Raw genomic sequence first — 13,007 nt, 5'->3', positions numbered from 1 at the left:
TAGATTTGCTGTTTGGGGGGCAATTTTTGTTGTGGGAGTGCAAGGCTGTTTATTTGGAGGTTCTGCACCCGAGGTTCTCCCCAGGCTTGCCAGGGCCGGGTGACCTGGGAAGAACCTCAGTGCGTCACGGCCTTGGCCCCTACTCTCAGGTCCTGGAGACTAGGCAGGTGTCAGCACCAGCGTGTTTTGTAGAGGGGGGTGATGAACACTCAGTATGAAGGAGTGAGGTACCCTACCCCAGCGTGCAAGTGGGGGCTGCAAGTAGCCAGATAATCCTTCAAGAATAAAATTTTTTGAACCCCTGACTTTTGCAGAATTCCCACTATCAAATTGTCACTGACATGTGGTATGAGAAAGGGTATCATTTGCTTGAATTCTGACGGAAGAGTTTAACTCCATTCAAATGATGTGCAAAAGGGCCTCCCCGGTGGCGCAGCGGTTGAGCGCTGGGTTGCGAAGCTGCCCGCAGCCTCCGCAACGCTGGTTCGATCCCCGGCTGCTCCCTGGCCGCCGGGCGAAGGTCCCACATGGCGCACAGACCTCTCCTGCCGCCCGCTGCTCCCCTCAGCAGTGTACTTCGGTCCTTCTGCCTGCTCTGCTCCCCACTCTGGCTCTGGTGAATTCTCTCACCCTCCCGCGCTTCTGACTGTACCCAGTGCTTGTATAAATAAATAAATAAAAATAAATCTTTAAAAAAAAAAAAACAAATGATGTGCAAAAGTCATTAAAAAGTATGACGTGTACACCTTCAAAAGCTCTCAGTTATCTGGACTGAGGCTTTATTCTTACTGTGGCCATATGAATGGGAATGCTCTGTACAGGAATCCTACTAGATTGTAAATCGCTTAGATATTAATGCTGTGTGTACAGCTTTTTATTTGGGAAATTTTTCTTTTGGCTTAACTAAATCTTATAAATTAAAAAAAAAAAGTGGAAATGGGGTGCTGCCCTCTTTGAAGGCAAACTTCCCCAGCCATCTGCAGAGCCAGGATTCTAAGAGGGAACAGAGGGGCTGGCACCAGTCCAAGGGCGGCCTCGGGCAAGTCCTTCCATCTAGAGGGTTGCGGAAAAACAACTGCCTGTGTGTTTCTGATGGTCAGACACTGCTGGAGCCAGAAAACCCTGAGTTCAAATCCTCTGTGAGCTTTAGTTTCCTCCTTAAGCCTCAGGGAGTCAATAGGATGATGACACGGGGTAAGGAGGGTAGGTTCCCATCTTGCATGAGTTCAGTCCTCCAGAAGCAGCAGTTCAGTCCTCTCCCTTCTACATTCTCTCCAGCATCTGACCTTGGACTTAGCTCCAAGGCACTGGGTTCATGTCCCCACAGTTTGCATCTGGAACAAAGTTGCCTCATGCCCCTTATCCCGTCACCTCATGCTCAGTGCTAGAGGATGCTTGTGGTAGTTGAAACAGTAATGGGATTTTCAGGATTGCCTTTGCTGAATCCTTGGGGAGGTAACTGAGATAGATTTTAAGAGGGGAGAGGAAAAAACAAGGTAAAGAGAAAGAATAAATCTGTGGATTTTGACCTACCAAACTTGGAGCTTCTATACAAGGAAAATTATTTCTAATTATTAAAGTTTTGGAACCATGGTGTCTGTAGAAAGAAAGGAAGTGGAAATGGTTCCTATGAGAAGTGCTAGCATATGTTTCTGTGATTTAATGGTTTCCCGTAACAATGTGGAGCTATTTTAAAAGCAGACGAATGACTCATGGTATCCAGCATCGGCGGTCCACTGTTATGGCAGGAAGCATGTCCCCTGGGGAGGCAGGCGTGGGTTCGACGCCATCATTTACCAGCTCTGAACTGGAGCGAGTTATACTCCTCTGTGAGTTTCCTTTTCCTCTGCTATGAAATGGGCTGTTGTAAAGATAAACAACATAACATAATGAATGTGTGACTCAGTGGAGTGCTCATCCATCCCTGCAAAACCCTGCAACTCTTATATAAGTACCCAGTTAATTACATTTGTAGTAATTCTCAGTAGTTTAATAGTAAACTTTAAGGCTATAAATTTTCCTCTAATTACCACTTTGACTAGATCCCAGAAATTTTTATAGGTTTTGTACTTATTGTCATTGTCTTCAAATAGATTTTTTTAAAGATTTATTTATTTATGCATACAAGAGCTGGGGTACAGGCCAGAGGCAAGGGGGAGGGGGGTGAGAGGATTCACCAGAGACAGAGTGGGGAACAAAACAGGCAGACTGACAGAAATCCACTGCTGAGGGGAGCAGCAGGCGAGTCAGGAGAGGTCTACTGTGCCATGTGGGTTGCTCCCTGGCTGGCTGGGAATCGAACCCGTGCTGCAGTAGCTGCGGTCAGCCTCATAGGTTGTGTCTTAACCCTTGTGCCACCAGGGAGGCCCCAAACAGATTTTTTTTTTTTAGATTTTTTTGATTTTTTTTTTTTTTTGACCTGAGCTTATGAGCATGTGTATGTATCTGTGTGTGTACTCGTGCATGTGTGTGTGTGAGCACATGCACTTGTCTTCCAAATGGTTAGAATTTTTTCTATATTTGTTAAATCATAGATAAGATAAAGTCAAAGAATGTAGGTAATGTGCCATTTACTTTTTAGAATTTATTAATCTTTATAGTCGAGACTGTATAGAATCCACGTTTGTAGGTGTTTCATAGATATTTGAAAAACTATCTTCAGTCATATAAAACCAAGTTTGTTAATTCTGATACTCAAACACTATATTCCTATATGCACACAGACGTGTATGTACATACATGTACATTCTAGCAGAGATTTGCTAGAAACTCCTATGATTGTAGCTTTGTTTAATTCCCTTTTCATTTCTTGAGCTTTATGTTTTCTATGCAATGCTGCTTCACACATAGAAATTTGTAATCATTACGCCTTCTCAGTTGACTGTGCTTATTTTTAATACCAGTTGCTCCTCTGTGCCTTGTTCACTGCTTTCTGCCTTGCATTCTGCTGTACCTCACTGCTGCTGCTCAACCCCAGCTGTGTCCTGGATGTAGAAGCTGTGCTCACATAGCACTGCTGGAAGGACGTGCTGCCTTTTGTCCATCCACAGCTCCACAGAGTCCTACGTGCAGTCCTGCAGCAGCCCAGCAGTCAGTCCTCTTCTCCCATCCCTGGCCAGGTCCCTTGACCCAGACTGGGTGATGCCATGAGGCCCTGTGGTGATGGGCCCTGTGGTGCTCCTCACTGGCTATCATGGCAGTGTTTTTCTCTCCCCTGTCATTTTCTCAGTAAGTTCCTTCAAGAGGGTTCTCTCTCTAACCTCTTGGACCAAGGACTATTGCTTTTATGATTTCTTCTTTTGACCCTTTGTTAACTTATGACTCTGGTGGGCATGTGTGAGTATGGGTGTGTGTATGTACAGATAGAATGGCAAATAGATACACAGCTGAATGAATAAATAAAAAACTGTATTCCACCTAAAAGGGTGTTCTCTTGGACATGACTCCTCAGACTTATTAAAATTCATCAGTTGGTGAAAAATACAGGTATTCATCCTTTTCATGTCCTGTTATTTTCCATTTGGGTTACAGGTAGAAACTCTTGTTGCTGGAGAGTGTCTGAATCAGAAATGCTGAAAATTTGCAAGTGTTCATCTGATTATTATTCTGGTGTTTGATTATCGTTGTGCAATCTGTGAAAAATGAATAGTCAGAATTGGAATTGAAGTTAATGTAGTAGCTCCATTCCCCCAAGTCACCCTTTATACCCAGAGCAGTGCCGTTGTCTGCTGTCTTGTCCTGATTAATGGTAAGTGCCAACCATTATTAAGTGCCTTCTTTAATTTTAGGGATCTATCTTCTGGATTTAATCTACATTGATTCTGCATACCCTGCCTCAGGCAGCATCATGGAAAATGAACAACGATCCAATCAGATGAACAATATTCTCCGAATAATTGCTGATTTACAAGTTTCCTGCAGCTATGGTTAGTACCCTTGGTTGTTGGAATTGTGAAATCTCACATCACTGAAATTTGGATCAGCAACTTATCAGTGAGAAAGCTCTAGCAACCGGTAGTCCCCACAGAGCTCTTCATTTTACTATCTTAAACATCAAACGTGCTGGATCCTTGACACAGCTTTGATCTACAAAGACTGTGCAAAATAAATGTTATCATTCCCATGTCACAGATAAGGAAACTGAGGCTAAAAACCATCAGTCACTTGTCTAAGATTACACTTTCCCATTTCAGAGACAAGAACACAGGCTCCAGAGAAACGAAATGTCCCGCCCAGAATCTGTATGTAGTTGGGGGACAGGGCCGCCATGGGCTTCTCCCAGTGCCCCATGCACCTCCCAAAGCCCGGAGCTTCCCACCCTCTCCTGCTTCTCTTCGAAACCTCCTAGCACCTTTGCTTTCCCCTCCGCCCAGGTCTTCCTGTCCCCTTGGGAGAATAGCAGGAAAGATTTGGTGGCCTTCAGCCCCGCCAGGAGGAGTGCAGTGATCAGGAGGGTCTGAGGAGAGCAGCTGGTGTCACTTCAGGAAAGAGGTGACCTGGCACTGACATCCTCAGTGAGTCATCTTTGCAGGTAGCCTCAGGTTCTTCCTCTGTGTTGTGGGCATATTATTTCCCCCAAATGAGGAAGATGAAGCTTATAGGCAATGACTCCTAGAAAGGGCCTGGGACAGAACCTGGCACAGATCAGGTGCCCCAGCCCCTGGGCCCTGCCCTCTCTTCTCAGGTTGCAGCAGCTCCAGCCCAGGGGCCAGGTTCTCAGGGTGCCAGGATCTGGACTTTGTTCATTCCTGGGGGTGGGCAGGTATGGGAGGCCTGCCCGGTCACCCCACTGAAAGCCAGTTTTAGGGCAGGGACAACCTGGCTCAGGTTTGTTCTGGAAGCCCTCTTTCCCCAGCCAAGAAACTGTGGGGGCCTCTGGGTGTGGGGTATGTGGCTCAGCCCTCAAGGAGGTACTTACTGAGAACAGATGCCAGGCCTAATGACACCTGTGGGCCTAGCACCCAGCATGGGGCCTGGCCCAAGGCACCATCCGCAACTGTGTGGAGTCTGAATGTGTGTCTCAGTCTCTAAGGCGCGTCTAGGCTGAAATCAGCAATTCCTGCCCTTCTCATTTGGGCCCTGGAGATGGGCGAGACTGACCCCTCTGGTGCTGTTCCCCTTTTGCAGATCACCTCACAACCCTGCCCCACGTGCAGAAGTACCTGAAGTCTGTTCGCTACATCGAAGAGCTGCAGAAGTTTGTGGAAGATGACAACTACAAGTAAGTGGCACATGCCTGTCGTGTTGGTCAGGCCACCCGCCAGCCGTTGCCCTCAGCACTCAGCCCCCTGCCGGTGGCCCAGCGCTCGCTGCGGCCAGTGAGTGGCCACCTGTGAGACTAACAGAAGTCACCACGGCACCACCTGTGCCCCCAGATCCATGAGGACATGCACATAATGTGACTTCTGACCCCACAGACCCCACAGGGGATTTGGACCCCTGTGTGGTGCAGGCTCAGTGCTCCAGGGTCTCACGAGTGACTCCCCGACTCGTCGTACAGGCAGAGGGGTTAGCCTCCCGGCCGCATCTCCAGGCCACCGGAGGGGCTTCTCCAGGCGCTCCCTGGGGTCCCAGCTCTCTGCAGGACTCCAGTGTTGGGCACTGGCGAGACCTCTCTCCCTCTCATGTGGTCCCTGGGGAGCAGACCCAGCTCCCACGAAGGCCCCGTGCCCCTTTGGCCTCATTTCCAGTCACCCTGCTCTGGATTTCAGTTCTTTCTTCACTTGTGCCACCTGGGAATTTAGCCAGCATCTTGATGTGTTTTAGAGGGAGGAGGATTTGCTGCTTTGGCTACCATGTTGGGGCGTCCTCTTAGCTCAGGTGGAGCTTGAAGTCAACTAAGCGCCCTAGTTCTTGCCCATATGCCCTGATCCATCGGGGCACGTCTCAGCCATCTTGTAGCTGATGATCTGGCCCACAAGTGAGCTGTACACGTGTTCTTTTCAGTCTCACTTTACTGGGCTATCTCTGCACGTTAGCGCGTGTCTTCTATACGCATAACGTGTGCTAGTCTACTCTTGTCTCTGGGGACTCTTGTCTCTTGTCACTGGGTTCACCTTCTCCCCTTCATGGACCATCAAGCTGCTCTCAGTCCAGTCTAGAAAGAAATCACTGAAGAGTGAGTGAGTGTGTGTGCACGCACCTGTGTGGTGCTCATGTGTGCCTGTGTGTGAGAGACGAGGGTCAGCTGACAGCTTAGATTCTGATTTCATCACGAAGCCAAGTGGAGGTTTTTTTTCTTAGTGATTTCTTGGCTAGTTTTCCACCCTTCTTGCCTTCAGGAGGTCAGATAATGGGAAGTGGACCCAGCAGGTCCTACTGGCTATTCCCCACGTAACAAACAAAAAGGCGACACTGACAGACCTCACCTTAGTGGTTGTTTCCAGTATACCGTGATTCCTTTGAATCGCACTAGCCAATATATTTTGTAAATCTCTTCCAGTTTTTGTCCCTGAAAATTTGATCAGCTTGGTTACTTGGTCTTCATCTGAGTCACTGAAAACTGTAGAGAACTGTGGCCACTGGAGACACCCTCTGGCTCCTGTGACCCACTCTCCAGGGCCTTGGGAATAGAAAACTGCTCCCCATAGGCCAGCTCCACAGTGGAGGGCCCCAACCCTGCTGTAAGGTGGTCATGGGGTTCCTCCTGCCCCTGCAGATGTGGCGGGGGGCCTGGAGAGCTGTCCTGCTGCCTTGCTCCTAGATGGGGGCCACCTTTGGGATCACAGGCCTCCTGCCATTTGTTGTTATCACGAGATAATTGGTTACACTGGAATATAATATGAAAACTTGATCTATTACATAATAGTAACAACAATAGATGAAGGCGGGAGATTACCATTAAAATGAAGTTTGCCAAATTGAGCTCATTTCACTTACGAGGCATTTGCAGTTCCTGAAAAGAGTGGCCCAGAGTGTGAAATTATCCCCACTTAGGTCCTGGGATAATATTTTCCATCCATGTGTCAGTATTGAGATTAAGAGACAGTGGTTTTTCATTAACACTAATATCCTTTAAGGACAAGAAATGGCCTATAAATACTTCTGACCATGAGCTAATCCTTGGATAAGCTGCCGAGCATGAGTAATTACTCCGCCATGAAGGACATCGAACAGTCCCAGCTCTTGATGCTGAACAACAGGCAGCCTGGGGTTCACAAAGGCCCTTTGTGGTGGTCCAAGTGGACAAACCCGGGGGACGTCTGCAGTCTCACCCCTGGGCCTGGAACACCCTTTCCCTCCCTTCCCAGGAGGCCCTGGCACCAAGTGGCCGGAGATGCCCCAGCTGTGAGTGCCCCAGGAACCCCACCCTGGGGCCCCAGCCCACACCAGAGCCTTCTTGCTCCATATCAGAGGGCGCAGTGACTTAGCTAGAACCGTGGTGATAATTCCTTCTGATGCTTGCCCTCCCTCCCCATGCTCTGGGGGTGCTGCACCAGGGCCTGACCGGTGCTTGCTGAGCCCAGTCTTTGATGGGTTTTACAAGTTCACAGCATCTAGAAAGCACGGCCAATAGCATCAAAGGAGCATGAGTCTCTACACGGGAGTGCATGTGTGCACAGAGCAGGGTGGTAAGCGTGGGGAAGGATGGAAAAAGCAGGTCATACTACACTTGATATTTTTAATTATTCACTTTGATTTTATTTCAACTTATCCAGAAAAAGGAACTGATATAAAATACAAGGAGCTGCCGCTCTTCAGAGACAGCGTTTCCTGAAAGGGCCTCCTGAGACTGATGCAAGAGGCCAGGAAAAGCACAGATAGGTGTGATCTAGGTTTCCACCGTGAACTGCAGAGCTGACTGCTCTGCCCTCCCTGCAAGTTCACATCACACCCAGCAGCCAGTCCCCCAACTCATCCCCTCTGCTACACCAAAGCCAGCTGACCTGGGGGACATCTTTCTTTCAGGCTGTCGCTCAGGATTGAACCGGGAAGCAGCTCTCCGAGACTCGTCTCCTCCAAGGAGGACCTCGCAGGTATGGCAGCCACTCGAGTGGGAGCAGGGCCCTCGTGGCCCATGCGTGCTGGCAGGGGCGGCCTTGACTGTGGTGCCAAGGGCAGAGCTGTGTTTCCGGGCTGGCAGACTCAGCTGCCCCGCCCACAGCACCCCACGCCAACCTGCGCAGGCTCCTGAGGACTCCGGGGCTCTTATGATGAGGGCGCTGCTGGGCCCTGGCTCCCGGGGAGCCGGGAACCAATAGCCCTAAGGGAAGCAAGCTCAGAGCCCCAAGTTGGGAGCATGTGCAGGGCAGGGAAAACCCCAAGGTCTTCTCTGGGCCCCTGGAGAGGCGCCCCAGGGGCAGATGGCTTCTCCTGGAGCATCAGCTGCATTCACTTCTCTGGGGTCACACAGTGCCCCGTGGTGGTGAAGAGATGGCTTTGAAGTCTGCGCGCTGTGGTTTCCGAGCTCCGTCCCCCACCACTGATCTCCAATGGCCGGCTTCTCCACGTGGGGTGCACATGTGCCCTCCCCTGCAGGGCTGTGGCCACGCCTCCCTGAGTTATACCTCACATACACACACACACACACACACACACACACACACACACACACCGTGGGTCCCCCCCCCCAACTGCTGGCAGGCACTTGGTGGGCATGCGCCTGGCCTTGGCTACACATCCCTGTGACTGGAAAGGTGACCTTTTATCCCTGCTCCAGCCATCCCCGTGACCAGCTGACCTCTGCTGCTGGCTGGGGAACAGCCAGGTTGGGAGTTGGGGATTGGCCCATATTTCCTTCTCCCAGTTAGAACTTGGATCACACCAGCCTGGGTTCCAGACCGCTGTAGTCTTGGGCAAGTCACTTCCTGGGCCTCCGTTTCTTACCTATAATATGGGCATAATAAAAGCCCCATCCCAGGATTGCTGACATGCAAAAACGTAAATGTTCTTCAGCAGGCACCATTGTCAAGTCTGGCCTGCAGTGAGGGCGGGGGGCAGCTGGTCACACTGCTGCCTGGTCTTGTGCCCTTGTGACCTGCTCAAGCCACTCTCTACTCTCTGGGGCCAGGCCAGGAGGCAGTCACCTTTTCGGAGGGCACGGGACCTCAGAGCCTCCGAGAGGGGTGGCAGCCTGTCAGCAGCCATGCCCAGACTCACTCAGTCAGCAGTGTGGCTTCCAGATGCTCAGTCACCGATGCCTGAGACGCAGGCCGGGGCCCTCAGAGGATGCAGCACGAGTCTAAGGCAATGGAGTCTTAGCCCACAGATGGATCAACAGGAAATACTAGCCATTCAAGACTATTTCTTCAGGAAATAATGGCAAAATTCTGGAGCAGAGAGTGGGCTCAAATCCAGAAATGCCCTCTCCTCTGACTACTTCCCAGACTAGTTTGAATAAGAGGCCCCTGCAGCCTTCTCTGTCTAGCACACCTTAACAAGACAACCCAATTCTTGACCAGGTGTCTGCCAAGAAGTGCCCATGGCCATACACTCTTCCTCCTCTCCAGACATCACTCCTCATCCCACGCCGGCCCCCACTGCACCCGCTGCTAGGCAGGAGGGTTGTACACTAGGAGCCAGGAGCCAGGCTAGGGAAACACACTGCTGATTGTGGGCCTCAAGAACTGGGGCCTGGGCAGGAGGGGAGGAGCTGCATCAACTTCCAACCCAAGCGCTCAGGCTGACCCTCTCTCTAATGGAGCCAGTGCCTGGGCGCTGGGACTCAGCCCCTGGCCCAGCCTCCTTGAGGTTCAGCCAGACTTGCCTTCCATCCAATCCACCTCCACCTGGCTCTGTTGTTTATTAGCCACGTGAGACCAGAATCCAGCCAGTTAACTAACTTCCAGCATCAGTCAGAGTCCTGGCAGGAAACCGAACTCTGGATGGCCCACGAGGAGGGACTTTAACGAAGGTGACGTGGGAGCGCGAACGAGTGCTTCGCACAGCATGGCCTCTTGGTAAAGGACGCAGGGAAGAAACAGTGTTACCCAGCCCGGTGAGGGCTGAGTTACAGAGGCCGGTGGGCTTGGCAGGAGCTGTGATCTCAGGGAGCAGGGAAGTGACCCCTCAGCTCTCTCCCTACGCCCTCACTGTCTCCAGAGCCTCCCATGTGCCAAACCCTAATGGGAAACCCAGAGCTGCCTCTCGGAGGCCAGCCTACCAGGGCCCGAGCTGAACACAGATGCCTCCAGGGGCTCAGAACACCCAGCCCACTCGCCAGGCCTCGGTTTCTCCATCTGTAAAGCCAGCGATGATTCCCTCGCAGGGCTGTTGTGGGAGCGTATCTGGATCAGGTGTGGCGCCAGGAGCGCACCCAGCAGGTGGAGCTGTGTTAGGATGATGGCTTGTGGCCATGATTGTTCTCCTGCTTGTGTCACTGAATCAGCCTTCAGGCTTTAGTGAACTGTCACTGCCTCAGGAAGTCTCCTGTTCGAGACCGTCCCCAGCCAGGCCAGGCCTGTCACCGAGTCTGGACCGCAGCTGGTTTTGGTTGGCGCACGGCCACGTCCACCCCTTGACTTGTGGCCTGGGCTGCTTTCCCATGACAGTGGCAGTGTCAAGTGGCGGGGACAGGACCCTGTGGCCTGCAAAGCCTGGCTTCTTCAGCTCCGGTCCTCCCACAGAAGGCTGGACGCCCCGGTTGCACCCCCTTGGGTGCTCTGTGCTTCTCCACGGCCCTCCCCTCTGGTGGTGACACAGTTATGTGCTCTTGTGCCCCAGGTCTGCCTTCTCTGAGGTAAGGACCCCATGGGGAGACCCCTGCGATCCCCCTGGGCTGGCTGTGGGCACCTGGTTCTCCAGGCGATTCCCAGCGATGGCTGGCTGCTGACTCTTGGCACGCCCCTCGGAGAAGTGCTGATGCAGCAGTTTGCACACAGCCCAGCAGCCTGCTCACAGGGATTTTCCAAATCCCTGGCTCCAGCCCTGGAAGCCGTATGTTAGATTTTCATTGACCACCAGAGGATCTGGGAGGGTCTGGAAGGGTCGAGGCACACTCAGGGGTCTGGGCTTTCTACCGCAGCCTCAGATGACAGAATGTGGCGTGTCTGCCACAGGGACAGCCTGGGGGTCCCGAGGTGGGCTGGGACCCGAGGGGCAGCTCCTGGGAGGCCTTCCGGGTCTGGCAGTCAGACTGGGCTGCGTGGCAGGAGCCCGACCAGACCCGGGGACAGGAATGTGCCTCTTCCAGTCCCAGAAATGGGAGGAACACAGCCTCCCTCGGCTCCTCAGGAGGAGGGTTTGAGCCACAGCTCTGGACTGTCTTTTTAGCACTGGAGCACCCCCATACCTGCCAAGGAAAGACCCCAAGATGTGTTCGTTCATTCATTCACTCACTCAGGCCTTACCTGCCAAGGACCTACTGTGGGCCAGGCACTCACCATGAGGCTTAGGATTAGGAGCTAGATACCCAGTGGGATTGGATGGGTATCCAGTGGGACATGGCAAAGACCTGCCCACTGGCAAAGACCTGGCCCACTTACCAGTTCGTGGGAGAGACTGGCAGCGGAAGTCACAGGGAGCAAGGTATGCACAGGGTCAAGTTGCTGAAGGAGGCCAGCATGACCAAGACCAAAATGGCCGGCGGGCACTCTGGCGCTTCTCTGCAGCTGCGCCCGCCTCTGTGGTCTGGGCCTCTCTGTCAGAATAGGGCTCATTGGGACGTGCCTGCGTCTGTACCAGCCGCTGCTCAGAGCAGCCCCTCCTTGCCCTGGGCAGCAGCCGCACGACGTTTCCACACCAACAAGCAGACAGACTGTGAGAAAGGAAACAGAGAAACCTTCTCAGTTTCTGGTCTGGGCAGAAAGAAGGCCAGGAATGCCACGTCTTCAACTCCCCTCATATGTAATGTTTAGTTTATATAAATGAACTAATATTTTCCTGGAGAGCAGAAATCATAAAGAACGTTGACCCCCCAAAAGGGCAAGCGTGCCTGTGTGTGCCTTGGACCCAGTGAAGACATTTCCAGATGGAAGTCGCCCCTCCTCACGTGGCTGAACCCACGGACGGGTTTTCTCTGAAGATTCCATGGCAGCAAAACAGGTCCTGGAGCAATCTCCGCCTGGGCCTCGGGTTTCCGGGCTCTCACCTTTGGGACTTCTCTATGACACACATTTCCGTCTTCCTTGTTTTACTGCCTGATGGCAGAAGCTCTGCTCTGGGGCTGGGCAGACCTGAGTTCAAAGCCCAGCAGCTCTCAGCTGAGCACTCTGGGCAGCCAGCCTCATTCCTCTGAACTTTGGTTTTCCAGTTGGTGAATCTGCAACAGGAATCAATCCTTCAGGTCGGCTCACTTCACAAAGCTGAGACTGTGCCAGAAAAGCCCTCAGCTCCGTGCCTGGCACACGCTTCCCACAGGAATGTGGGCCATGGCTGCAGAGGCAGGCTCCTGTCCCACCAGGAGGGACAGTGGGGCACAGCCGACAGAGCACTGGACAGACAGAGGAGCTCACTTCAGCTCCAAACTACCATGCGTCTGCCGAGCCAGCCGCCACCTGCAACCCCAGAGCCCGATGGTCCCAAACCACTACCTCCTTAGATGCCTACGTTCTGCTGGGTCAGGTCAGGTGGGGCACAGAATCCGCGGCCTCACTGAAGACTCAGAGGCTAAGGGGCCTGGAGGCGGGGGGCTTCTGTCACACACCGTTGGCACAGCAGTCACTAAGGCGTGTCTACTCATGGACGACGTAGACCCAGCCAAGCCAGGGAGCAGTGCCAGCGACTGCGGACTTGTGTTAAAGCCACGCCAGCCCATTCATGCTGGGAAACAAAGTCTCAATATTTTAAAAGAAAATCATCATCATCACAGCAATAGTAGCCTCTGCACGAGCTGAGCACTGCTAAGTGCTTCCTTCATGTTCATTTGGGGGCCCTCACACCAACCCTCTGAGCTGGGGCTGGTAGCACCCCCATTCTGTAGGCGACAGTGTGCGGGAAGCTGCCCAGCCCCATCTGACACATGGAGGACAGGACTGAGCCCCGGGCGTCAGGCTGATTGTCAACTGCACCCAGCGTGTGGAGCAGGCAGGATGCCCCGTGTCTAAGCAGTCAGGCCGGCTGTGACTTCC

The 13,007-nt window shown here is 52.4% G+C and overlaps 1 protein-coding gene across 4 annotated transcripts in view; it reads left to right on the top strand.

The window, feature by feature from the left end:
* The window catches only part of RALGPS1 (Ral GEF with PH domain and SH3 binding motif 1), a 226,031-nt gene that overhangs the window by 184,624 nt on the left and 28,400 nt on the right, over positions 1-13,007 (top strand). For all 4 annotated transcript variants that reach the window (XM_037493464.2, XM_037493463.2, XM_037493467.2 and 1 more), the window contains exons 9-11: positions 3,789-3,926; positions 5,128-5,221; positions 7,909-7,976. In XM_037493464.2, coding sequence (XP_037349361.1) covers positions 3,789-3,926; positions 5,128-5,221; positions 7,909-7,976 — 300 coding nt within the window. The remainder of the gene's footprint in view (positions 1-3,788; positions 3,927-5,127; positions 5,222-7,908; positions 7,977-13,007) is intronic.

Source organism: Talpa occidentalis, unplaced genomic scaffold (assembly GCF_014898055.3).
Source record: "Talpa occidentalis isolate TD23 unplaced genomic scaffold, MPIMG_talOcc4v2.1 talOcc4.7, whole genome shotgun sequence".
NCBI classification, from domain to species: domain Eukaryota; kingdom Metazoa; phylum Chordata; class Mammalia; order Eulipotyphla; family Talpidae; genus Talpa; species Talpa occidentalis.
This window is presented reverse-complemented; position numbering and strand designations above follow the sequence as displayed.